The following is a 26,672-nucleotide window of genomic DNA, read 5'->3' on the forward strand; positions in this document are numbered from 1 at the left end:
AAAGTCTTGGTATCTGGTGAAGATCAGTTTTGGTCCTGGTGCTTTAAAATTAAAAAAAAAAAAAAAAAAAAAAGGTTCTAAAGAAAGAAAGAACTCTTCTGGACTCTCAGTTGTATGTGTGCCAAAGTGCAAGCCTTCCATTTATGGATCCTGCCGTTACTGGCACCACAGGTGACAGACTGTGTCATGACTTCCTCCTGCTTCTTCAAGATCTAGTCTAGTACCTTAATTACACAGAGCAAAACTCTTCGATGTATTTTCTGTTGCATAAACATGACTTAGCAGATCATGTGCTTTCTGGTGGGGGCATAGGCGGAGCACAGTGTGCGTGCCCAGTAGGCATGTTCATTTGGAATATACTCAACGCTCCTCCTTCTCTCTCCCTGATGTCTTAAAGGTACTCTGTGCATCTTTTTGTGCTGGTATTAATGTGCTACGGGATCATGGTCACAGCAAGTGTATCCAGTATTCACAGGTAAGATTCTGGGAGTGAGCCGTGCAAGGTGAGGTTTTCTTCCATGACCGGTGAAATGTGTTTCTAGGGTCAAGGGGCACTTTCCCCACGTGCCCGTCACAAGTGGCGTATCCTAAGTTCTCTGGGATATCAGAAGGAGACATGGGGGCCCTAAGTGCTGGGAGCAGTCAGAGGAAGCTTTGTGAAAAGGGTGGCAAACCCCTCGTGTCGGAAGAGAAGCAGCTGTATGGTAGCCACAAATTGGAAACCGCCCAGATGGTCACCGCAGTGGAATACTACTCAGCAGGAAAAGGGAACGAAGGATGAATAGCACACAATGATATGGATGAATCTTCAAAGTAAATGTGCTGAAGGAAGGAAGCCACACACATTTCTATTCTTGAAAATGCAGACTAATCTGAAGTGACAGAGAACAGATCAGAGGCTCCCCGGGGTGGGGCGGCACAGGGAGATGTGACAGAGATCGGAGAGGCAGGAAGACACTTGGGGGGGTGACGGATATGTCTGTTATCTTGAATTTGGCTGTGGCTTTCCAGGCGTGGACCCGTGTCAAAACTTTGTGTACTTCAAATATGTATACTAAAACGGTCAAAAGAGGAAGAAATATTCTTACTGTGATATTTTGATTTGAAAGTAGAGGGGCGCCTGGGTGGCTCAGTCGGTTAAGCGTCCGACTTCGGCTCAGGTCATGATCTCACGGTCCGTGAGTTCGAGCCCCGCGTTGGGCTCTGTGCTGACAGCTCAGAGCCTGGAGCCCGTTTCAGATTCTGTGCTTCCCTCTCTCTCTGACCCTCCCCCATTCATGCTCTGTCTCTCTCTGTCTCAAAAATAAATAAACGTTAAAAAAATTTAAAAAAAAAAAAAAAAAGAAAAGAAAGTAGAGAAGTAACTTAATTCTGCCTTGAAGGCAACATGCTTGGATAATCGATTCAGACACCTGGGTATCTGTTTAGCATTGTCTGTGTTTCCTGTGGTCTTTGTGAAACCCCAGCATTCGTTCTGTCTTTCTGTAACACTGAAACGTGAAAACACCGTCCACTCTTGTCTCCACAGAGCCTAGAACAGTATCTGTCACAAGTAAAGTCTCAATAAATATTTATGGAATGAATGAATACCTTTGAAAAGACATTTGTCCTGTTGTAAGTTCTTTTCTGATGGCTTCCCTGAAAAAGCAGATGCCTTATTTTAGTTTCAGAAAGCTCTTTGATTTTTTTTTTTTTAGAGAGAGAGAGAGAGAGAGAGAGAGAGTTCTTGTGCAAGTGGGAGTGGGGCAGAGGGAGAGGGAGAGAGAATCTTAAGCAAGTTCCATGCCCAGCATAGATCCCAGTGTAGAGCCCAACACAGGGCTCGATCTCATGAGTCTGATATTGTGATCTGAGCTGAAATCAAGAGTCTCTGAGCCCTAGAGGCACAACCAAGTGAGCCACCCAGGCTCCCTGAAAACTCTGATTAATAAGACTATTAGCACAATAGTTTTCCTTCTGCAAATCATTGAAATTTCACTTTTTAATGTATAATCTTGTAAATTACTTACAGTAAATTTCCTGTTTCCAAGGGAAAAAATTTTTAAGGGAAAATATTTTTGTATGCTTTAAAATTTTATTTTCACCCAACTTAGTGTCTGGATGAGTTCTGAAAAATTGAATTGCCATCCTCTTCCTTCTGAATGCCCTCCTTGAAAGGGATAGTGTCACTCCTTCAGAAGGGAAATAGGAAATCTATATTTCTGATTTGGTAAGAATGGGCTTTGGGAATGCTCCATATTATGACAAAATGCCGTTGTTAGTGGGAGGTGAAAATGTCTGGCTTTCCCCAAACTTGAGTTTGGAAGCCATTCAACAGTTAGTAAAAATTGGGTATATCTCTGTAGCATATTTTTAACTACCTTACAAGTTGTGATTTGTCAGCTCTCTCCACACTCGTGTGATCCCGATCGGTGTGGACCATTTTTCAGAGTCAAGAACCTGCACGCACATGCTTGTTCCGTGCGGGGCCCAGTGTCAGCCTCTGGCCAGGAATGGAACACTCCAGCCTTGGCTGAGCCGAGCAGTTTACGGACAGGCTGTGTCTGTCCCACCACAGTAATATTGTGGTAGCAGAGGCCCAGGTCATAAGACCAAAAAGGACTCCAGCGCAAGCTCTTTCTTTGCCAGGACTGCGGAAGTAGGGAGTGGTTCATGGTTCCTGACGGAGGGAAATTGCTTCCTATTGATGCAGGGAAAGAACATGAGACTGGAAATCTGGCTCTCTCTGGCAGTGTGAGTTCAGAAGGGTCATGCAGCCTCTCTGTACAGCAGATTTCCCACCTATAAAATGTGGCGTGTGTGATAGTTTGAACTTAAGGTTTCTTCAGGATCAGGATTTCGTGATTCTTTGGGAATCGTTTTCTTCCCCTTGCCGAGCCAGTTACAAGAGTTCCGTCACATGGCTGGGGAGAGTCGGGGAAGGTCAGGCTTTGCCGCTATGGGGAGTTAACTGATTTCTAGACATACTGTTTTCTCTTTGTCTATAGATTTCTTGGGGTGCCAACTGTTTCCTTCCTAAGCCACTATGTTGGGCAGAAATCACAGGTGTTAATTGATCATATCCAGACCGACTGGAGCAGAATATAGTTTATATCTCCTAGGATAGACCGCCTCTGTGAGAACATGATGATAAGTTGCCAATTTTGGGGTACCTGCTTTGTGCCAAGTGCTAAGCCATGCTCTTTTAAAAAGATATGTTTCAGAGTGTCTGGGTGGCTCAGTCGGTTGAGCGTCCGACTTTGGCTCAGGTCATGATCTCACAGTTTGTGAGTTCGAGCCCCGCGTCGGGTTCCCTGCTATCAGTGCACAGCCTGCTTCTGATCCTCTGTCCGTGCTCCCCCCTTTGCCCCTCCCCTGCTCATGCGCTCAATCGCTCTCTCCGTCTCTCTCTCGTAAATAAGAACAAAAACATTACAAAAAATAGTTCTGTTTCATTATTTTGAATCTATAAACTCTTACTTAGTATATCATGTAATATATTTAATACTTTACGTCATTATTACAAATATATTCTCTCTAGGACAATTAGTTGGGATACAGATTCCCCCCCCCCTCCCCACAGGTTGAAGAAATGAATGCTCAGAGAGGTAAATAGGTATACAGATAGGGAATTTTCGTAAATGAATACATCCATGTTACCACCACCCAGGTCAGCAGGGGAATGTTACCATCACTCATGCCCCAGTCTCTGCCACATCCTTCCTTCATAAAATAGCTAGTATTTAAACTTCCCACATTAGCTTTGCCATTGCTGGGCTTTGAAGTCCTGTTGGTCTGTCTCCAGAACATAATGCGTAGTCTCTCTACCACTCCTGGATTCCTTAGATTTTTCAGGTGCGTCCAGAGCATGAATGCATTGTGCTGTTGTCTCGGGACACAGTGCTTGTTATAACTACTGAGTTGAAGTCTCTTTCTTTGCTCGGCTGGGGGGCAGGGGAAGGTATGGGTCTAGCTCTTGTGAAGGAGAAAGAGGAAGCAGGTATGGTTGTATTCAAGAGGGCCGTGGGAGAATTTGTCTTTTGTATCTGCCTCGTGCTTTTGCCTTGACCTTCACGAACTGGCTGGAGAGAGAAAACAGAGGCTGGAGGCAGAAGGGCCTAACTAGCACCATTCTGCTTCTGCTCAGCCCTTCAGGGAGTTGTTTTCTCTCAGTCCCACTTTGTTCACCGTCTTTCTGTTTGGGAAAGGGTTAAGGATGAACCCAAGGCAGGGAAAGTCTTATTTTGTGTCAGGACGTCTTTGTTTGCAAAGAGAACGTAAAGTTATGTAGTGTTTTAGAGTTTACAGAACTGCTTCACGCCCACTAGCTGGTTCTCCCTTGCTACCAAGTGCATTTTTATTATTCTTACCTCACCATTTGGTCTCCATGAGTTATTTTAACATGAACTCGTGAATTTCAATATAATTTGAGAATATGCTTCATCTCTGTTTTATGACCCATGTTTCAGTGTTACACCTTCTAAATTTATGTCTGTTTCTGATGGGCTCTTGCACCATTTAAAATGTTGAATGTGCTCCTTTCAGTGCCTTTCAGCTAACCATACACGAACCCCCTCTATGGCCAAGGGTTGGGGTGCTCAAGGTCATGGTGAGTTGGTGTAACAGACACATGCATATAATTTCAGCATCATAATGATGAGGTTGGCATGGAGCACTGGAGATATACCAGGAGCGGAACAGTGAATTGTGCTGGGGGTAGGAGGGAAGGGGTGGAGCAAGCCGGTGCGGGGGGGACTGACCCGGAGCCCGGCCTTACCTGGTAATTAGACAGTTCCTAGGTAGGCTGGAGGACGGAGGAGGGAGTTGCAGGCAGAGGAAGGGCTGTGCGGAAGACATCTGGCCTGGAAATGCAAGCTGTAATTGTGGAGAGAGAGCGGCCGGTGTCGTCTGAGCATAAGTGGACGTGGGGTGTGAGCAGAGAGGAGTCCACGAGGGAAAGGTAGAGCTCCGTGCAGGAGCACGTTGCCTGCTGCGTTTAGGAGTTTTGATGTGACCGGACAGTGGGAGCCATTGGAGACTTTTAAGACAAATAACATTTATTTGGTTTTTGTTCACTTAGCACCCAGGAGGCCACTCTTGTGAGTGAAACACACAAGACGTTCTTGCCTTCATGGTCCAGTAAGGGAGACAACAGTTAATTTGATGATCATTATGAAAAAGAAGACCACAGACCCAAAATGGAGTCACGTAGGCCAACTCACCAAACTAGGGCTTAGGGCAGTTTCAAACCCCCCAGAAATGTAAGTCTTAACCGGTCAGCCAGGAATTTTCTGGTCAGCACTAATGGCCTCTGGAGTCTATCCCATGGGCCCTCTCCATCCCCCAAAGGGAACATGAGGTCATCTGAGTGAGGAGACCCTTCCTCCTAAGGGAAAGTGGCCTTGCCTGAAACAATCCCTTCTTTTCCTAGTCACTTCCCTGTGCCACCCTCCTTCCTGTAAAAACCTTCCATTTTGTGCAACTCCTCGGAGCTCCCCTCTATTTGCTAAGTGGGGTACAGCCAGGTCAACAAATCGCTAAATAAAGATAATTCGATCTTCAAAGTTTACTCAGTTGAATTTTTGTTCTTTAATGTCACATATGTGTGATTACAAATTGATGAATGTTCTGAATGATGTACATGAGTGTGTGTGTGTGTGTGTGTGTGTGTGTGTGTGTGTGTCTGTCTGTCTTTGTGTTGCTGGTTCGTACCCCGGTGGTCATGGCAGGTGTTGGAAGGAAGCCAGGACGTGATCTTGGTGTGTGGTAACTGAAGCCTCAGGCTTGGGCAGGGGTGTGCCCAGCAGGGCACTGGGAATGCTCACACCTAAGGAGTAAGTGGAGGAAGATAAGCTGAGCAAGAACCTGGGAAGCATTAACCAGAGAGGCGGGAAGCAATCACGGAGAAGAGAAGCCAAGAGAACAAAGTATGTCAGGAAGGGAGAGGTCGGCGGCATAATGCTGGTTTGGTTTGTATTTTACAAAGATCGTTGTGTAGACACGATGGTTTCTGAGGAGGAGAATCTGAGCGCAAGATCTTGCAGGTTCTTGCTTCGCAGCTCTGGCTGCACGATGAAATTACACCTGCTGGGTGTATCCTGTACCAGTTAAGCCAGAATAGCAGGGGTGAGGCCCAGGCATCGGCACCGGGGTGACTCCATTGTGCTGTGTGCAGGTGAGAAAAGATGAAGGGTCCCAGGCAGTGAATGCAAAAGTGAGCGGAGGGGATCAGCTGGGTTACAGACCAAGCAGAGAGGACTTTGTGACTGACTATATGTGGGGAGGGAGGGAGAGGAAGAGGAGAAAGTCGATCGTGTTACTGCCACGCATAATCATCCGATCTTCTCTCTTCTGCTTTCAGATACTCCTTCTTTGTGGCAATGGGATACCTTACAATATGCCACATCAGCCGGATATACATCTTCCACTATGGAATTCTCACTACAGATTTTTCTGGGTGAGTGTATTAATTTGGGGGGGAGGGCCCGACTGCAGACTTGCACTCCGTCTCTCGGGGTCTGTAAAGATCAAGGCTGCACAGGAGACTCCTTGGTGGCTGGTTCAATCGGTTGGTAAGACTGTGCTAATGAGGTTGGGGCTGAAGGTTTGATTGCCCTGCAGGACTGTTGGCCCTGCTGTGTTGTAAGGTTGGGGTGGCAGCCGATGGCCCGTGGGCCATGTCTGTCCTGCCGCTTGTTTCTGTAGAGTTCCAATGGAACACAACTGGGCACCGGGTCATTACGTGTTGTCTCTGGCCTCTCTTGCACTACAGCGGTGGAGTTGCATAGTCATGACAAAACCATGTCGCCTGCAAAGCCTACAGTATTTACTGTCTTCCTCTTTAAAGGAAACGTTTCCAGTCCTCTGTTACAATGCTCTTAACATGGACCTGGTGTTTATCTCCTACTAATTAATAATACAGAAATTTTTCGCTCCCAGCTGATAAATGGTTCCCGTCCTGACCCTTCCCCCAGATTCCCTAGGCTTCTGGTGACGTGAAGGTAATACCCAGCACAGCAAGGGTCTCCATGCTGGGCTGCAAAAGTTTTTTCTTGGCCCTAACCTGCTGGGCCACCCCTCTCCTGATGGTCACCTGGTGATGACCGTGGGCAGATAAGTGAACATTCTATACTCTGTCACTGTTTGTTTAGGAACAGCTGTTTATGAATCTTGAGGAATGGACACTGAAGCAGGGTGATTCCTCCTAACACATTGTATATTCACCGTGTTCCTTCCTGGGGAATTTGGGTCTGTTCTCTGCAGCAGCGCGAGGTCAGGCAGAGCCTGGGGTCTCCCTTCCGGTTGAATTGCACTTCCTTTCATGAGTTATTGGAGGGGAGGTAGTGAAATAAAGGTGTTGCAACTCACAGCTCAGTTCTGCGAACTTTGCAAATTTTGCGACCTAACTGTCCCACCTTGAAGAGGCTTGGGAAGCCAGAAGTGTTGGTTTTGGCCACAAAGACTGGTGTCCTGAAGTTTCTGTGACTGTGGTTTGGTCTTTCATGCATTGGTTCTTCTTATCCTTGGGTTCCTGGGATTTTACGTTTCTCTCTGACTCGTCTCCTTTCTGCATTTCCCTCCCTGTATGTTGTGGAGCACGGCTGTTGTTGAGTTTTTCTGAAACAAGTTCACAACTTTTTACTTTTTAATGACACGTTAGCAACATGTGGAAAATATGGGAGCAACAAAGATAACAATACAGCCAGGAAGTTACAGCATTAAATGTAATTTTTAATTTATTTTAATGTTTATTTATTTTTGAGAGAGAGGGAGAGATCGAGAGAGAGCACATGAGCGGGGAAGGGGCAGAGAGAGGGAGACACAGAAGCCGAAGTAGGCTCCGGGCTCTGAGCTGTCAGCACAGAGCCCGATGCGGGGCCTGAACTCACGAACGATGAGATCATGACCTGAGCCGAAGTTGGACGCTCAACCGACTGAGCCTCCCCGGCCTGCCTGTACTGCTATATAAACTGATTGTATATGGACATGAAAGGGGAGAGAGTGATCCTTTGGAAAGAGACGAAGGCAAGTTCATCATGCCACAAGTAATGGCTGTTGAATGAGAAGAGGGTAGGGAGTTTGGAAGGGGACGGGGAGGACTGGAGTCCTGCAGCAGTCGGCTGTCAGGTCGCTCGGCAGGCTGGGCATCTTGACTTGCTTCTACTGCCTCAGTCCCCGTTAGAGGAATGACTGTGGAGGTGGCAGATGGGGCTTATGGAAGAGCAATGCCATCACTCTGCAGATCCCCACTCCGAGGAAGGGCTTTGGTGCTGAATCAGAAGGCTCATTCATTCCTCACTCAGCAGGCACTGGCTGAGAACCCCGAACATGCCAGGCCCGGTTACAGGAGACAGGGGTGAGCAAAGACTGGCATGTACATAGGGTTACTGACTTCAGGTTGGTTTGGGAAGTTCTCTTGAGAGCATATTTATCGTCGTGTACTGGGTTGATTAATGTTCCTCCAACCTCAATCTCTGAATGTATTCTTATTTGGAAATGGGGTCTTTGTAGGTGTAATTAGTTTCTGGTTTTAAGCCACCTAATTTGTGATACTCGGTTACGGCCATTCTCAGACAGCAGCACACGGTGTTCTGTGATAGTGTGCCTTTTGATGGGCCAACAGCTGTCCCTCGCCCCCGATCATGCAGGTGAGAACACCTGCAGCGTCCCCACTTCTCCCCACTCTTGTCACACCTCCTTCCTTGTCGGTTCTGTCCGTAAAACCGGGGACTTTGACAGAAGGGGACAATGGAAATCAGTCACTGTCAGCTTGACTTCCAGCAGCATGGTCGTGACATCTTTCCTCAAGTGATGTTGGTGCTTGGAAATTTTTTTTTAAATGTTTATTTATTTATTTAGAGAGAGAACATGGCGGGGGGGGGGGCGGTGTGCAGACACAGAAGGGGAGAGAAAATCCAGGCAGGTTCCGCGCTGTCAGTGCTTAATCGACTGAGCCACTCAGGGGCCCCTCGGGCATTTTTTAGATCTCCTTGTATTAAGAAGTTACACACTAGATTACACACTAGATTACACATTAGATCATAGAACGTTTGACCTATAAAGAACACTGTGGATTGAGGAAGGATACAGAGAAGATGTGTCTGTTCCCTGTAGTTGTGTGAGACTTCCTTCTCTAACTGCTGGATGGCCGTGCTATTCGGTTCTTCAGCATATGTCTTTTTTTAAATTATAGGACATTATTGGGGCGCTTGGGTGGCTCAGTCGGTTTAGCGTCCGACTTTGGCTCAGGTCATGATCTCATAGTTCGTGGGTTTGAGCCCCACATCGGGCTCTGTGCTGACCACTCAGAGCCTGGAACCTGCTTCGGATTCTGTGTCTCCCTCTCTGTGCCCCTCCCCTGCTCATGCTTTCCCTCTGTCCCTGTCTCTGTCTCTCTCTCTCTGTCAGAGAATAAATAAAACATTAAAAAAATTAAATTATAGAACATTATTAAGCAGCATTATTTTTTCCCTGCCACCAGAAATGCACTGTGCCTCACTGACACATAAATCTGCCTTCTTGGATAAACAGAGAGGCACCTACCAACCTGAAATTGACAAGAGGTTTTAAATCCCAGATTGTCAGTTACAGAGATTCTTTAATGATGTCTGTTTTGATGATGAGCATGCAGAAAACCCCAGTTGCCCTTCAGAATGGACTTTGTCTGACACTTCCATTCGTTTCAGCTTAAAATTTTTGTTTTGTGGAGGAATAAAGTAGAGTTTTTAAAAATTTTTTAAATTTATTTGTGACAGAGAGAGAGAGAGACAGAGCATGAGCAGGGGAGGGGCAGAGAGAGAGGGAGACACAGAATCTGAAGCAGGCTCCAGGCTGTCAGCACAGAGCCCGATGCGGGGCTCGAACCCATGAACCGTGAGATCATGACCTGAGCTGAAGTCGGATGCTCAACTGACTGAGCCACCCAGGTGCTCCTAAAGTTCTGTCTTGAAGTTGAACCTGGTGTTTTAAAACAGCCTAACGAGATAGCTGTTCCCTTTGTAGCATGCTTCCAAACTGAAGAGCTTAACATACTTTATTACGTCTTTATTTGTTTATTTAATTTTTTTTTTTTTTTTTTGGGAGAGAGAGAGAGTGAGTGTAAGTGCATGGCCATGAGTAGGAGAGGGGCAGAGAGAGAGGGAGACAGAGAATCCCAAACAGGCTCCACACCATCAGAGCCCGACCCGGGGCTTGAACCCAGGGACTGTGAGATCCTGACCTGAGCTGACACCTTAACTGAGCCACTCAGGCACCCCTATAAACGTCTTTAGGATAAGAGCACAGACAGGAATTGAGTGGGATTAGAGGAGATCAGCATTTGTGCCAAACAACATATATATGTTTTTAATTTGAGAGTAACGGCTAAACTCATACTTTAAATTATTCTGGGGCTTGGCATTTTATTTGTCTTTCTGAAAGTAATCAGGTTTTTGTGGGCTGGACTGTTGTTAATGGCGAGGATACCACAGACGACACACTTTTATTAGTGGCGAATATCCTTTGTGTTTTCTCTGTGAATGTGGGCTGTTAAAAATACCAGAACATTTACTGTTCCCCTGCAGGACGCTCAACAGTTGCTGGTAATAAAGTGGGTACTTGATTCCTTTGAAGTGTGTGGAAGTGAGCTCATTCTTCTCTCTTGCTCCAGAAGAGTACAAATTGATATTTCTGAGGGAAGCAGAAAGAAGAACCCTCATTTCCTCTTTGCAGGCTCGGCCGATTCAGGCAGCTAATTGCTCTCCCATCATGTTGGCAATTTGAGTTGCCCGTGTGTTTTTGAGAACAGTCTGAAACAAGAACGCTTACACACTGATAGTGGGAGTACAAATTGGTACCGTCCCCTTCTGGAAGGCAACTTAGCCATAAAATTTCAAGCAGGATTTTTTTTTTAAGCTCATATTCTATGATAGGAGAAATTCCTAAGAATTGAATTACCTTAAGGAAATCAAATATATTCATAAGGGTGTTCAGCTGTTGTCAATAGTGAAAAGCTGTTAGCATCCTCAATGGTCCAAAAGAGGTGAATGATTAAATCATGGTACTAATATGTGTCCACTGAAAATGTTGTCTACGAAGAATGTTTAAGGACACTGGAAAATGCTTACAATACAATGGAAAATCAAATCCACAAAACTAATACATGACTTAAGACTCCCACTTTTAGGGGCGCTCAGTCCCTGACTGGGTGGCTCAGTCAGTTAAGCATCTGACTCTTGGTTTTGGCTCAGGTCATGGTCTCACAGTTCATGGGATCAAGCCCCACCTCGGGTTCTGTGCTAACAGCATGGAGCCTGCTTGGGATTCTGTCTCCCCCTCTCTGCCCCTCCCCTGCTGGTGCTCTTTCTCAAAATAAAAATAAACATTCAAAAATAAAAGAAAAAAAAAGATTCCCATTTTTATGAACGTGGACATGTGTAGTAAGCCCTGGAAGGAAATAATCAAAATGCTGAGACAGTAGTTCTGTTGGGAGGTCTTTATTAGTGATTTTAATAATTGTTTTATTCTTTTATATGATTATAATGAGAAATCATAAACAATACTTAAATATATTTGCAAGTATGCATATTATGAATGCATATGCATGCATATTATGGTGAAATGGTCTAGAGGAGTAGAACAATAGCCTTTGTGTTCCCTTTTACCTTACTAGGGCATAATAGAAATATCACTTGTCTGCACCCCTTGCTGCTAGAGATGATCATTTGTCTGGGAAATGTTTTCTTCTCTTGGTTTATGACATCCTGGCCCCTCCACCTGACCAACTCAGTATGTGCAAATAATTGGGTTTTATAATATGGGCAAAGAAGTGATGTCTGCAGGGAGATTTGCTTATTTCGTGCTTCTTCAGGCTTCTGTCAGCTCTTTGATAACTAGTATAGTCACTTGGAATTTAATTCCCAGACATGAGTATAAGTTCTACCAAGTAAGTATATTTGGTGGGTGCCTATTAGAATGGAGAACTGATGATTCTGTTATTTTTGAGTGCGAGAGTGTGGAGATTACAACTTTGGAAAGATTAATGAGAAGGGTAAGCCTATTCTACTCTGATTGACCACTGGATGGTTCCCAACAGATACTCGGTGAACTTTGAACTAAGTGGAGAAGAGTTCCCGCTACCCTTAGTTGTAGTCCTGGGGAGCTCATGGAACCATCTGTTTTGTTTGCTGTGACTTCTGGAGCCCTCCATATTCTTCCTGATGCTGGAAGAGTTGATAGGAGTTTGGTAACATTCTACTGAAGTTGTCATACCATCACCTCCTTCTTTGGTAATCCAGGGAGTGGGGGTTACCAGTGGGGCAGAAGCAACAGAGATGAGGGAGTACTGTCCAAGCCTCCTGTGCTCCTCAGCTGCTGAGTTAAGGCTACTAGTTGCACAGTTCACGTTGCATTTGGAGCCCCTGGTTGTGCAAGATGGCAGTCCCAGCCTAGGTTGCCGTTGATTGAAAGTTTGTCATATTTCTATTCTCCCACCCTGTCTAACTTAGGCTTGCCTGACTCTTTGCTTTCCTAATATATTAGTATTACAAGAGGACTTTTTTTTTTTTTTTTTTAATTTTTTTTTTTCAACGTTTTTTATTTTTTATTTTTGGGACAGAGAGAGACAGAGCATGAACGGGGGAGGGGCAGAGAGAGAGGGAGACACAGAATCGGAAACAGGCTCCAGGCTCCGAGCCATCAGCCCAGAGCCTGACGCGGGGCTCGAACTCACGGGCCGCGAGATCGTGACCTGGCTGAAGTCGGATGCTTAACCGACTGCGCCACCCAGGCGCCCCAAGAGGACTTTTATTATAAAGAAAAGAGTAATGAAAATGCAAAATATACTCTTTTGGATCTTGAATGTCAGATCTGGCGTGATGCTGGCCAGCCAACTTTATATCATTGCCCCATCTCAGTTTTACCAGGACAGAGAACTTAACCACGCTAGCTCCAAAGAGTAAGGTAAACTAGGTAGGTTTTATTGGAATGTTGTTCAAAATTAAGTTTCTGTTTAATGTTTTAAAAGACAGGTTATTTTTTGGTGGGAGTTGATACGGAAAATAGACACGGACGAATGGGTACCACTTCTGGTAAATTGCCCGGAGTTTGTAGGAAGGCACTGATTTTCTGTGTGTGTGTGTGTGTGTGTGTGTGTGTGTGTGTGTGTGTGTGTGTGTGTGTTGGAGGGAGTGGCATTGTTCTTTCTACCCTAATCACATCTCCATCTGCCTGTTTTCCCTTATTCATTTTTCCCTATATGTCTTTATCCAAATTGGAAGCATAATCTTAGGTTCAGAAAAAAAAAGTGATTTTCTTTCCTTATATATGTATAAATTTTTCCTTCTGTTGACTTTTAAAATTTCAGTATAATTAACATAGAGTGTCATATTAGCTTCAGGTGTACAGTATACTGAATCAATAATTTTATACATTACTCTGGGCTCATCATGATTAGTATAGTCTTAATTTCCTTCACCTATTTTACCCGTCCCCACACCCACCTCCTTCTGATAACCATCAGCTTGTTCTTTGTACTAAAGAGTCTGTTTTTTGTTTGTCTCTTTTTACGTTTTTGTTCATTTGTTTTCTTTCTTAAAGTCCAAATAGGAGTGAGGTCATACGGTATTTGTCTTTTTCTGACTGACTTATTTCACTTAGCATTATACTCCCTAGATCCGTCCATGTTGTTACAAATGGCAAGATTTCATTCGTTCTTCTAGCTGAGCAATATTCCATTGCATGTATATGTACATACTACATCTTCTTTATTCATTCATCTATTGATGGACGCTGGGCTGCTTTAATAGTTTGGCCATGGTAAATAATTCTGAAATAAATAGGGGTGCATATATTGTTTTGAATTAGTGTTTTTATATTCCTTGGTTAAATACCTAGTAGTTGAATTCCTGGATCATATGGTAATTTTACTTTTAACTTTTTGAGGAACCTCCATAGGATTTTCCACAGTGGCTGCACCAGTTTGCATTCCCACCGATAGTGCACTAGGGTTCCTTTTTTTTTCACGTCCTCGGGAACACTTGTTATTTCTTGTGTTTTGGATTTTAGCCGTGTTCATAAGTGTGAAGTGATATTTCATTGTGGTTTTGATTTGCATTTCCCTGATGATGAGTGATTTTGAGCATTGTTTTATGTGTCTGTTGGCCATCTGCACGTCTTCTGTGGAGAAATGTCTGTTCGTGTCTTTTGCCCATTTTTAATTGGGTTATTTGTTTTTTGGGTGTGGCGTTGTATCCGTTCTTTTTACGTTTTGGATATTAACCCTTTATTGGATATGTCATTTGAAAATATTCTCTGCCATTCTGTAGGTTGTCTTTTAGTTTTGGTGATTGTTTCCTTCGCTGTGAAGAAGCTTTTTATTTTGATATAGTCCCACTAGCTTATTTTTGCTTTTGTTTCCCTTGCCTCAGGAGACCTATCTAGAAAAATGTCACAGCCAATGTCAGAGAAATTACTGCCTGTACTCTCTTCTAGGATTTTGATGGTTTTGGGTCTCATATTTAGGTCTTTAATCCATTTTGAGTTTATTTTTGTGTATGATGTGAGAAAATGGTCCAGTGTCATTCTTCTGGATGTAGCTTTCCAGTTTTCCCAACACCAGTTGCTGAAGAGACTTTTTCCCATTGCATATTCTTTCTTCTTTTGTCAAAGATTAATTGAACATAAAGTTGCGGGTTTCTTCTGGGCTCCTTTGTGTTCTATTGAAATATGTGTCTATTTTTGTGGCAGTACCATACTATTTTGATTACTACAGCTTAGTAATATAACTTGAAGTCTAGAATAGTGATACCTCCAGCTTTTTCTTTTTTCAAGATTTCTTTTTGAAATTTAGGTCCTTTGTGGTTCCATACAAATTTTAGGATTCTTTATTCTAGTTTTGTGAAAAATGTTGGTATTTTGATAGGGAGTACAGTAAATCTCTGGATTGCTTTGGATAGTATAGACATTTTACCAATATTTGTTCTTCCAGTCTGTGAGCATGGAATATTTTTCCATGTGTTTCTGTTGTCTTCAATTTCTTCCATTCATATTTTATAGTTTACAGAGTACAGGTCTTTCACCTCCTTGGTTAATTTCTTCCTAGGTATTCTGTTATTTTTGGTGCAGTTGTAAATGGGATTGTATTTTTAAATTTTCTTTCTGCTGCTTCATTATTAGTGTATAGAAATGCAACGGATTTCTGTACATTGATTTTGGATCCTGCGATCTCCCTGAATTTCCTTATCAGTTCAGATAGTTTTTTGGTAGACTCTTTCAAGTTTTCTATATATGGTATCATGTCATATGCAAATAGTGGAAGTTTTACATCTTCATTACCGGTTTATATGCCTTTTATTCCTTTTTTTTTTTTTTTGTCTGATTGCTGTGGCTGGGACCTTCTGTATTATGTTGAATAAAAGTGGTAGGACACTTTTGTGGACATCCATGTCTTGTTCCTGATCTTAGGGGGAAAACTTGATGTTAGTTATGGGTTTTTTATATATGGCCTTTATTATGTTGAGGTACATTCCCTCCTAGCCTACTTTGTTTAAGAGTTTTTATCATGAATGGATATAGTACTTTGTGAAATGTTTTTTCTGCATCTTGAAATGATCACATGATTTTTATCCTCTTATTGATCTGATGGATTTGTGAGTATTGAACTACCCTTGCATTCTGGGAATAAATGTCACTTGATTGTGGTAAATGATTTTTTTAACATGTTGTTGGATGTAGTTTGCTAATATTTTGTTGAGGCTTTTTGCATCTATGTTTATCAGAGATATTGGCCTGTAGTTCTCTTTTTTTTGTAGTGTCTTTTTTTTTTTTCTTTGTTTGTAATGACTTTATCTGATTTGCTATCAAGGTAGTGCAGGCCTCATAGAAGAAATTTGGAAGTTTTCTTTCCTCTTGTATTTTTTTGGATTATTTGAGGATAATAGGTATTAACTCTTCTTTAAATCTTTGGTGGAATTAACCTATGAAGGTGTCTGGTCCTGGACTTGAGATTCAATTTTATTGTTGGTAATTGGTCTGTTCAAAATTCCTATTTCTTCCTGATTCATTTTTGGGAGGTTATATGTTTCTAGTAATTTATCCATTTCTTCTAAGTTGTCCATTTTGTTGACATATGATTTTTCATAATAATCTCTTATAGTCCTTTGTATTTCTGTGGTGTTGGTTGTTATTTCTTCTCTTTCAATTCTGATTTTGTTTATTTGAATTCTCTTTCTTTTTTGATGAGTCTGGCTAATGGTTTATCAATTTTATTGATGTTATCTGTGGAATTATTTATCTCTCCTTCTATTATGAATGATAACCTTGCTGGATGGAGTATTTTTAACCGCAGATTTTTTCCTTGCAGCATTTGAATATATTGTACTACTCCCTTCTGGCCTGCAAAGTTTCTGCTGAAAAATCTGTTGATAGCCTTGTGGGGTTTCTGTGTATGTAATAATTTTCTTTTGCTGTTGTAAAATGTTTCTCTTTACCACTATGTTTTGCCATTTTAATTTTTAATGTCTTGGTGTGGACCTCCTTGGGTTGATTTTTGGGTGGTGCTCTCTGGCCTCCTGGATTTGGAGTTCTGTTTCCTTTCCCAGATTAGGAAAGTTTTCACCTAGTATTTCTTGACATAAATTTTCTTCCCCCTCTTATCTTTCTTCTCCTTCCAGGACCCCTATAATGTGAGTGTTTTTATGTTTTATGGTGTCACTGAGTTCCCTTAGTCTATTCTTATTTTTTATTATTCTTTTTTCTCTCTCCTGTTCAGCTTGATTGCTTCCATTACTCTGTCCTCCAGTTCACTGACCCATTCTTCTGCTTTCTCTAGTCTAGTCTACTATTTATTCCTTCCTGTATAAATTTTAGTTACTGAGTTCTTTATCTCTGATTGGCTCATTTTTATGTTTTCTCTTTGTTGAACATATCACTGAGATCCTCCACTCTTTTCTCCAGTCCCATGAGTATCTTTATGAACATTACTTTAAGTTCTCTCTCAGGCATATCACTTACCTCTGTTTCATTTGGCTCTCTTGCTGTGATTTTTGTCCTGTTCTTTCATTTGGAACATAGTCCTCTGTCTCATTTTGTCTAACTCTCTGTGTCTGTTTCTCTGTGTTAGGAAAGTCAGCAGTGTCTCCTGCTGTTGAAAGCAGTGGCATTATGAAGAAGGGGTCCCTTAGTGCCCTACAGTGCAATGTCCCATGTTCACCAGAACCTGGGGCTTTATGGTTTTGCTTTCTCTGTGTGTTGAGCACACCCTATTGTTGTGACTGAGCTGCATTTGCCTTCAGACCAGTTGTCTGCAATGGCTCTCTTTGCCCGTTGTGGGCAGGATTTGGTTCCTATGTGTCTAATGGGCCAGTTGGGCTACCTCGGGCTTGAATTTTTCAGAGCTGTGGTCACACTGAACTGCAGGGTGCTCTTCCTGTTTTGTCCCCTGACAGGCTCTAGTTGGTGTGTGGGGTCTGCAGTCAGACCCGATGTCTGCCCCAGCCCACTGCTGGGGCCAGAGTCTAACTGGTGTGTGTGGTTATCTTCTACCTGCCTCCCCAAGGCAGGAGTCACTTAGAGTGGCGCTGGCCCCTGTGGCAGTTGCTTGCACAATGCCAGCTTGTGGTGCTGCTTTGGATGGACTCCTGCCAAGGGCAGATTAGATGGGGCAGGAGAGTGGGGGTTGTGCGGTATTATCAAGCTAATTGGAGAGTATTTGAGCCGGTTCCCACAGGTGTCCTATTTAGGCAGGGATGTAGGGGAGAGAAATGGCGCCCACCAGCTGTTTTGTGTCTGGAGAAGACTCCTAAAGATCCCTGTCTCTCAAGCACACGCTCTGAGATTAGTAAATCTCCTTCCTGTATACCACAGTATACCCCAGGTATTTTTCAAATTGCTGCTTCTGTGCTGTATCTCAGCAGGCCTGTTTGTCATGCTGTCTCTTTAGGGTCCAGGACTCCGTTTCCTATCAAGCTCCAGCTGTCCCAGAGCTGAGCCTGCCGGTTTTTAACGTTCTAGGTTTATATGCCGCTGGTTTTAAGGACTGGTGGCGTTAAGCCACTGCGGTTTTCAAAGCAAACTGTGAGGGGGATTTATTTTCCCGGTGCCTGGTGTGGGGTCTGGTCCTCTCCATGCTTGCAGTGACCCTCCTTCCCACAGTCCCATGGGTCAGTTTGGTTCCCAGCCGTGTTTGCACACTTCCTAGTCTTTTCGGTGGGCCCTCTTCTCTCCGTTTAGCTGTGGTGACCCTGTTCTGTCAGTCTTCAGGTCCTTGTTTGGGTCCTCTACACCGATGTGGCTGTTGTCTGGCTGTATCCATGGGATGAGGTGAGCTTAGGATCCTCCTATTTTACCATCTTCCCCAGAAGTTGGCCTGTTTATCTTTTTTATTTCTTAATCATGAAGAATGTTATCGGACAAAAGAGAAATGGCCCTACCTCCACCACGCTGGACTCAAACCTTGATTTCAGATTGACCGGATGGTTCCCATGGATGCAAGTGCAGCGCCTGCTACTGGTGAGTGCGTGCAAACCCCAGCACAAGGCGCACTTCTCAGCGGTGGAAAATCCGAGTACAACTCAACTTTTAAGGCCTCGTTGTTCTGCGGAAGTTCGTTGGCTGCATCAAGGAGCCTTTTTGCGTCCTTCCTGTACTTGCGGTTGCTCGTGTGTGCCGCGTTTTGCATTTTTGCAAAAAGTCAGCATGAGTTCCAATCATCATCGACATGTCTTGGACTATTTTAGGTTTTGACTGAAATATACAACATGGATGGTATTTGAGTTTCATCTTTTAAGTCAGTAACTTTACGGATTTGACTCTCAAATCTCATAACTTGGGCATTCTGAATTTGGCATCTCATCTACTCGTAAGTTTAAATAAATGGATCAATGAAAAATGTTGAGACAGGAAGGCTTCTGAGCAAGAGCATATGGCACTCCTCCTTACATGCATAGAAGAGTGAGTATGAGGGAGGATTCTAACTCCACTTCCTCTTGGTGAGATCTAATTCACATATCCTACAGTTCGCTCATTTCAAGAGTACGATTCAGGGATGCCTGCCTGGCTCGGTCAGTTAAGCGTCCGACTCTTGATTTCAGCTCAGGTCATGATCTCACCATTTGGGCCTGAGCCCAGCGCTGACAGTGTGGAGCCTGCTTGGGATTCTCTCTTTCTGCCTCTCTCTCTCTCTCTCTGCCCCTCCCATGCACACCTTCTCCAAAATAAATAAATAAACTTTAGAAAATTAAAGATTAAAAAAAAAATAAAACATTTGAAGAATACAATTGAGTGGTTTTGAATGTATTCACAGAGTGGATGTACAGAGTGCAATCATTACCATAATTAATTATATGACATTTTCTTTTTTTTTTTTTTTAATTTTTTTTTTCTAACGTTTATTTGTTTTTGAGACAGAGAGAGACAGAGCATGAACGGGGGAGGGTCAGAGAGAGGGAGACACAGAATCCAAAACAGGCTCCAGGCTCTGAGCTGTCAGCACAGAGCCCGACGCGGGGCTCAAACTCACGGACCGCGAGATCGTGACCTGAGCCGAAGTCGGAAGCTTAGCTGACTGAGCCACCCAGGCGCCCCAATTATATGACATTTTCATCAACCTCCCAGAGAAACCGGTATGCATTAGCCCTCAGTCCTCATTTCCTCCCAACTGCCCCAGCCTTGGGCAACACTTCCTTTCTCTATGGGTTTGCCTGTCCTAGGTATTTCATGTCAGTGGAACCGTGCAATATATGACTTTTGTGTTTGGCTTCTTTCATTTAGCATAATGTTTTTAAGGACCATTTGTATTATAGCATGTGTCAGGACTTCTTTGTTTTTATTGCTGAATAATACTCTATTGTGTAGACATACCACATTTCATTTACTCATTCATCAGTTGGTGGACATTTAGGTTATTTCCCTTTGGGCTATTACGAATAATGTTGCTCTGAACACGTGTGCCCAAGTTTTTGTGTAAGTGTATTTTTATTTTTCATGGGTATGTTCCTAGGAGTGGGATTGCTTGGTTATACGGTGATTCTATGTTTAACCTTTTGAGAAACTGCCAGACTCTCTCAAGTAGCTTATACCAGGGCGCCTGGGTGGCTCAGTCAGTTAAGCGTCCAACCTTGGTTCAGGCCATGATCTCATGGTTTGTGAGTTCAAGCCCTGCATCAGGCTCTGTGCTGACAGCTCAGAGCCTGGAGCCTGCTTCAGAGTCTGTCTCCCTTTCACTCGGCCCCTCCCCTGCTCACACTCTGTCTCTGTCTCAAAAATAAATAAACATTAAAAAATAAAAAGTAAAGTAGCAGGTACCATTTAATATTCCCACTGGCAGTGTTTGAGGGTTCTCCAACTCCTGGCCAATACTTGTTATCTGTCTTGTTGATTCTAGTCATCCTGGTGGTTGAGAAGGGGTACGTGATTTGATTTGCATTTCTTGGATGGCTGATCATTGTTGAGCATCTTTTCATCTGCTTATACCTCGGCCAGAGCAACTTCTTACCATTTGTATATCCTTTCTAGAGAAATGTCCATGCAGATCCTTTGGCCATTTTTAAATGATATTACTGTCTTATTCTTATTGAGTTGTAAGAGTTCTTTATATATTCTAGTGCCAAGTCCCTTACCAGATGTGTGATTTACACATGTATTCAGCACATTCTGTGAACTATCTTCTCACTTTCTTGATGGTGTGTGTCATTTGAAGCACAGGATTTTAAGTTTTAATGATATCCATTTAATCTATAATTTTCTTTTGTTACATGTGAAGTTACAGGTTATTGGCGTTGCACTTAAGAAACCATCACCAAGGGGCACCTGGGTGGCCCAGTCGGTTAAGCATCTGACTTTGGCTCAGGTCATGATTTCCTGGTTCATGAGTTTGAGCCTCGCTCCAGGCTCTGTGCTGACAGCTGGAGCCTGGCAACTGTTTTGGATTCTGTCTCCCTCTCTCTCTGCCCGTCCCCTGCTCACGCTCTGTCTGTCTGTCTCTCTCTCTCTCTCTGTGTCTCAAAAAATTATTAAAAAAAAAAGAAACCGTCACCCAATCTAAGGTCATAAAGATTTATGCCTGTGTTTTCTTCTAAGAGATTTATAGTTTTAGCCTGCATTTTAGGTATTCGATGCAGTTTTAATTACTTTTGTATCTTTTTTTATGTGACTATCTAGTTGTGCCATCACTATTTAAAAAAATTGTTCTTGCCTCTGTTGAATTATCTTGGCATCCTTGTTGACACGATGCCACTTCTTAGGCAAGTTTTTATTTGAGGTCTTTTTTCAGATTAGGATTGGTGTTATTTTTGGTCACTAAACGGTTTATGGACAGGTGGCTGCGTTTTACAAATGAATCTTTTACTACGGAAAAAGTACGTGCAAGAATTGCCTTTACTAGAACAACACATGGTAGAAGATACTAGAATGAAGAAGCCAGAATATGTACCTCATCCAGGCAGAAGCAGGGCACTGGATTTAGGTGTCCCCCAAACTGATGCTGCTCATATGTTACTGTGCATCTGAGTTCCCTGGAGATCTTGGTAAGATGCAGGTTTCCATTCTCTGGTTCCGGAACAAAGTGTACGAGTCTGCGTTTTTAACGAGTTCCAGACAACGTAGTCGGTGCCGGTACTGAAACTCAAGGCTTTGAGTAACAGTGCAAGAGAGGCTTTCTGGAGTGATCTCGTTCCGTGTTGTTGTATCTACTTACTTAAAGTGATTTGGAAAGGAAATAAAAATGTGTTTTTCAAATCCAGTGTGTTCGTATTTTATTGAATAACCTTCGGGATAAAACACCACCATTCAGGGAAATAGAATGAAAGTTTCTTCTCGTGGCCCTTCTGCCAATGGATTATCTTCTGTCTTCCTTTTAGGCCTCTGATGATTGTCACACAGAAGATCACGACCTTGGCATTCCAAGTTCATGATGGTGAGAAGAACTCTCCTTTTGGTTCTGAGAGTGAGCCTGACAGAGACCTTCGTTTAGACTATATCCACAGTCCAGATCTTATTATAACTTGTCAGAAATTTGCAAGCTTCTTTAATCAAAGCTTTTTACTTTCTCAGCTATTATTTACCACTTTTCCTGCTGAATCTGCCGTCTACATTTGCTGAAGTCTTTATACTGAGAAGGGTTTTTTTTGTTTGTTTATACCACATTTTAAATGTATGGTGCGCTCTGCCCTTCATTTCTAAATCTGTTGATTTTTTCTTTGGTTTAATCTGAGATGCTCATAAGGTAATAAAAGATAGTATTGGCTGATTAATCTTTTTTTTTTAAAAAATGTTTATTTACTTTTTGAGAGAGAGAGAGAGAGCAAGAGCGAGTCGGGGGGGGGGGCGGGCAGAGAGAGGGGGAGACACAGCACCCGAAACAGGCTCCAGGTTCTGAGCTGTCAGCACAGAGCCCAAACGCAGAGCTCGAACTCACAAACCCGTAAGATCATGAGCTGAACCAAAGTCGGACGCTCAACCAACTGAGCCACCCAGGTGCCCTTGGCTAATCGTTTTTCATGCTGGATTTGTTTTGTTAGCTTAGTGTTTTTGTTTTTGCTTGGCTTGGAAAATTATCTAATGAGATTAGTGTGACCCTTGTCCTAGAAGAAGGAAGAACCTTCTGTTTGTATAAAACTGAACATTTTCTTTGCTCATGCCCTTCCTGCAAATGGCCAAGAAAGTGTGATTTACATGATTAAAACCTGGTTCCAGGGGATGAGTACAGCGCTTTCAGCTGGGTGGAAGATTTTAATATGGGCTTAAGAGGTGTCAGGTACAATTAGTAAAAGTATATTCTGCGGATTTGTACTGCTCTGGCAAACGCTTTAGGACGGTTGAAGCTTCTTTATGTGCCAACAGGTTGAGTAGATTTACAGTCTCTGTCAGCTAGTCTTATTTTTCTTTAAAGCTTGGGAACCGATTTAATTTCATTTTGACCCTGGGTATTCCGAGTTCATACTTGGCAATTTAATCACTGTGTAGAGAACTGGGTAATTTCATACCAAGGATGGGGTCTTTCTAGGGAGACCATCTGTCCTGGTTTGCCCAGGACTGAGTGCTTTCCCAGGACATGAGACTTTTAGGACCCAAACTGGGTAAGTCCTGGGCAAACGGGGGTGAGTTGCTGAATGTTTTTGTACCTAAAAGTCTACTTGGTAGTGGTTATAGACTAATATTAGCACCATAAACCAATAACTAAAATCAATTTAATTTCTAGGATTGCCAGAGATGTATTGTTGAGATCTTAGAAGAAAGTGTGATTTTTTTTTTTTTAAATACTGCCTTTTTTTTTTTTTTTAATAGGCCTTTTGCCTATATTTACTACTTAAAGCATTCTCAGTATACCCGATTTTCTGGAACAACCCTTATATGCAGCAAGATGTTTGTTTGCCGTTTCTTTTTTTCTTGTGCATGGGAGGAACAAGTAAAATTCAGAAACACTCTGCCTGCCTTTAGACATGTTTCTGAATTGCCTCTGTGATCGGTGATCATAATCAGTCTTAGCTGAATATACAGTTTTAAAGTCAACTTATGACACTTCAGTTTGAGTATAAGTTAACATCTAAATTTTATGAGAAGCACTAAGGTGATTTTCTGGCATGGATGAATTTTATTTTATTAAAAATTCTTCTTAATGTTTATTTTTGAGAGAGAGACAGAACACGAGCAGGGGAAGGGCAAAGAGAGAGGGAGGCACAGAATCTAAAGCAGCCTCCAGGCTCTGAGCTGTCAGCGCGGAGCCCGACGCGGGGCTCGAACCCATGAACCGTGAGACCGTGACCTGAGCCGCGAAGTTGGATGCTTAACCGACTTGACTCACCCAGGCGCCCCTGGATGAGTTTTAAAAGAATAATCACCTGATAATTCTTCTGTGTTTTCCCCGCATTCAGGCTTCCATTTCCTGTTTTTTGGAAGAGGAAAGTCCCCTGTTCCTTTCCCCATTCCACACCTATGTTCTCAGCCAATACTGGGTGTTTGCACCCAGTGCACTCAGGGAGGTACTTAAGCTGGTGCAGGCAGCAAAGGCCGGCTTCTCTCTCTCATGGAGCAGTGAAACCAGAGGCACTTGGGCAAGGAGTGGAGGAGATGTGGGGGCTTCTCTGGGATCCATGACAGACTGCAGATTCAATAGTAGTCCCTGAATCCTCCCCTCTTCACAAGAACATATAGAGACTTTCCTCCTCACACACATATTTGTGGGTAGCTCTTAAATCCGGGACATTAAAAAAAAAAAAAAAAAAAAAAAGGAAAAGGAGGACACTTTTATGATTTCTGAAGCAAAATTAATGAAGTATGAGATAAATCACTTTCTTCAAATGAATTTTGTAAGCCTCTTTTAGAATGAGTTATCTGCTTCACACATCTCCTTTCTAACTTTTTTCTTTTTTATAGGATTAGGTCGAAGAGCTGAAGACCTCTCTGCTGAGCAACATCGACTTGCTGTGAAGTAAGTTTTCACAGTATGTTCTCTAGGCCTTGGTGTATCAGTGTCCAGAAATCCCCCTCTTTTCAGTATCTGCATAGTCACTGCATTATATGGAGGTAATATTGTCTGTTTAATGAATCTGCTGTTGATGGATACTTGGGGTTGTCTGTCAGTCTGTGGCTTTTACAAGTCAGTGATGCATGACCCTGTTCCTTGGTCATTTTAAACAAGTTTGGGTATAATGGTGGGACAGATTCCCGGAAGCGCGGTTGCTGGGCCGGAGAGTAAATGGATCTGTAGTTTTGTTTGTTTTGCAAGATTCTCCTTCACTGAGGTTGTTATGTCCGTTATTACCGAGTTATTTTTATGGGGCCTGTGTCAGAGGGTCCTCAAGAAAGAGTTGTCAGTGCCCGTCAGTAGGATTAAATGCTGGTACGAAACGGACTCAAAGGGCTGGACAGAGGACTGGGGGCCGGGGGATGGGAGGCAGGTGGCAGGAAGCAGGCTGAAGACAGATTGTGGCTGGTGTGGGTGTTGGAGAGGAAGGGAGACTAACGGAGGAGAGTAGCATTGATGGGGAGTGGAAAGAGCCCGTGGGTAGCACATCGGGGAAGGTGGTGCAGCCATGGCGGTGGAGGGTTCCTGCCAGAGACTTGTAGGAGGCAGGCTAAGGAAGAGAGGGTCCTGAGTGGTCGGGAGACGGAGTGCCCCATTTCTACACGAAGGGATCGGGACTTGGAAGAAATGGAGACCCATTGCAAGAGACTAATGAATCCAACTCTTTGGTCAGTATTATGAGGGCATAAGTGCTGTAGGGTATATTCCAGTGACGGGTTACCAGTGGCATTTTAGGGAGCCTTGTCCCCACAATACCATCCTGCCCTTTTTTTATTTTTTTTTTAACGTTTTTTTATCTATTTTTTTGAGACAGAGAGAGACAGAGCATGAACGGGGGAGGGGCAGAGAGAGAGGGAGACACAGAATCAGAAGCAGGCTCCAGGCTCTGAGCCATCAGCCCAGAGCCCGACGCGGGGCTCGAACTCACGGACCGCGAGATCGTGACCTGAGCCGAAGTCGGACGCTTAACCGACTGAGCCACCCAGGCGCCCCTCATCCTGCCCTTTTAAATGCCATTAAAACACTACCCAGAACTGGTCTCTACAGAATTGTTTCCTGCCGCTACTTCTGTCTGTTGTTCAGGACCTCGTGCCTGGATGCCAGAGCAGACAAGAGGCTGCACAGGGGTGGTTTTGTGTGTCCTCTTCTAGTGGAAACTGGTTCCACCCATCATTTGTTTTGTATTTATTTTGGCAGTCGGGAGGGAGTTTTCCCATTTCAGTGCATCTCGAGCAGCTAACATTAGGTCAGGTTCCCACCCTGCCTTATGTTTATTACCTTCCTTTTTCTCTTGTTAGGCGACCAAGGGTGATGAGAAAGCGCATTTCCCAGCCTCAGAGCCTCCTTTACCCTGCACCTCACCCTCCATGTCCATAGCTGCAGCCGGCCAGCAGAGGGCGCCACGGAGGGCTGCGCCTTCCCCGAGCCACTCCCCGATTTAACCTGCCCTTTCAAACCAGGTTTCTAGCTTGGGTGGATTTTTAGAGAAACGGAACCCAGAAAGACCACCTCACGTCTGGTAATCTACAAAGACAACCCCTGTGTTTAGGATTGGCCTACTCGCGGATCTAAAAGAAAAATCCAAAGACCGAAGACTTCAACTTGTTGTTTATTTTCACAGGGTAAAGCCCTCCTTTTTGCAATACTTAAGCTATCTTCTCAACTTCATGAGTGTCATAGCTGGCCCTTGCAACAATTTCAAGGATTACATAGCCTTTATTGAGGGGAGACATACGCACATGAAGTTGCTGGAAGTGAACTGGAAGCAGAGAGGTTTCCAGAGCCTGCCAGAGCCTTCTCCCACTGTAAGTTTTTAGTGTCGAGAGTGTTTACGCAGAGCTCCAGAAAAATAGAGCTCTGCTTCCAGGGCTGACTCTCACTGGTAATTGTTCTAATTAAAAAGCCAAACAGTTCACCAAAAAGCGTGGCCAATAACCCCCACCACCACCCCTATGCACTGAAAATACTGGTATTGGTATTTATTTACAGCAGTTTTCCATGTTGGAACACCACATGTTTATTTCACAGAGGAGCTCATTGGCTGGAAATATTAAGGCGATTCGTCCATTAGTCAGTCAGCCAATATTTAATGCTTACAGTGTGCTCGGCCCTATGCTAGTTAACACGTTCGGATTTATGAGTGTTTTGTCTTTAGGGATAGAAATTCATATCCAGCCCAAAGATAATATCGGGA

The 26,672-nt window shown here is 43.5% G+C and overlaps 1 protein-coding gene across 5 annotated transcripts in view; it reads left to right on the top strand.

Moving 5' to 3' along the window:
* Positions 1–26,672, top strand: part of MBOAT1 (membrane bound O-acyltransferase domain containing 1) — a 107,710-nt gene that overhangs the window by 60,622 nt on the left and 20,416 nt on the right. For 3 of the 5 annotated variants that reach the window (XM_053904853.1, XM_053904855.1, XM_053904854.1), the window contains exons 3-7: positions 398–475; positions 6,341–6,436; positions 21,813–21,868; positions 24,328–24,382; positions 26,100–26,283. In XM_053904853.1, coding sequence (XP_053760828.1) covers positions 398–475; positions 6,341–6,436; positions 21,813–21,868; positions 24,328–24,382; positions 26,100–26,283 — 469 coding nt within the window. The remainder of the gene's footprint in view (positions 1–397; positions 476–6,340; positions 6,437–21,812; positions 21,869–24,327; positions 24,383–26,099; positions 26,284–26,672) is intronic. The other 2 variants (XM_053904852.1, XM_053904856.1) reach the window with 2 other exon arrangements.

Source organism: Panthera pardus, unplaced genomic scaffold, assembly GCF_024362965.1.
Source record: "Panthera pardus isolate Hobbes unplaced genomic scaffold, ASM2436296v1 HiC_scaffold_17, whole genome shotgun sequence".
Lineage (NCBI taxonomy): Eukaryota > Metazoa > Chordata > Mammalia > Carnivora > Felidae > Panthera > Panthera pardus.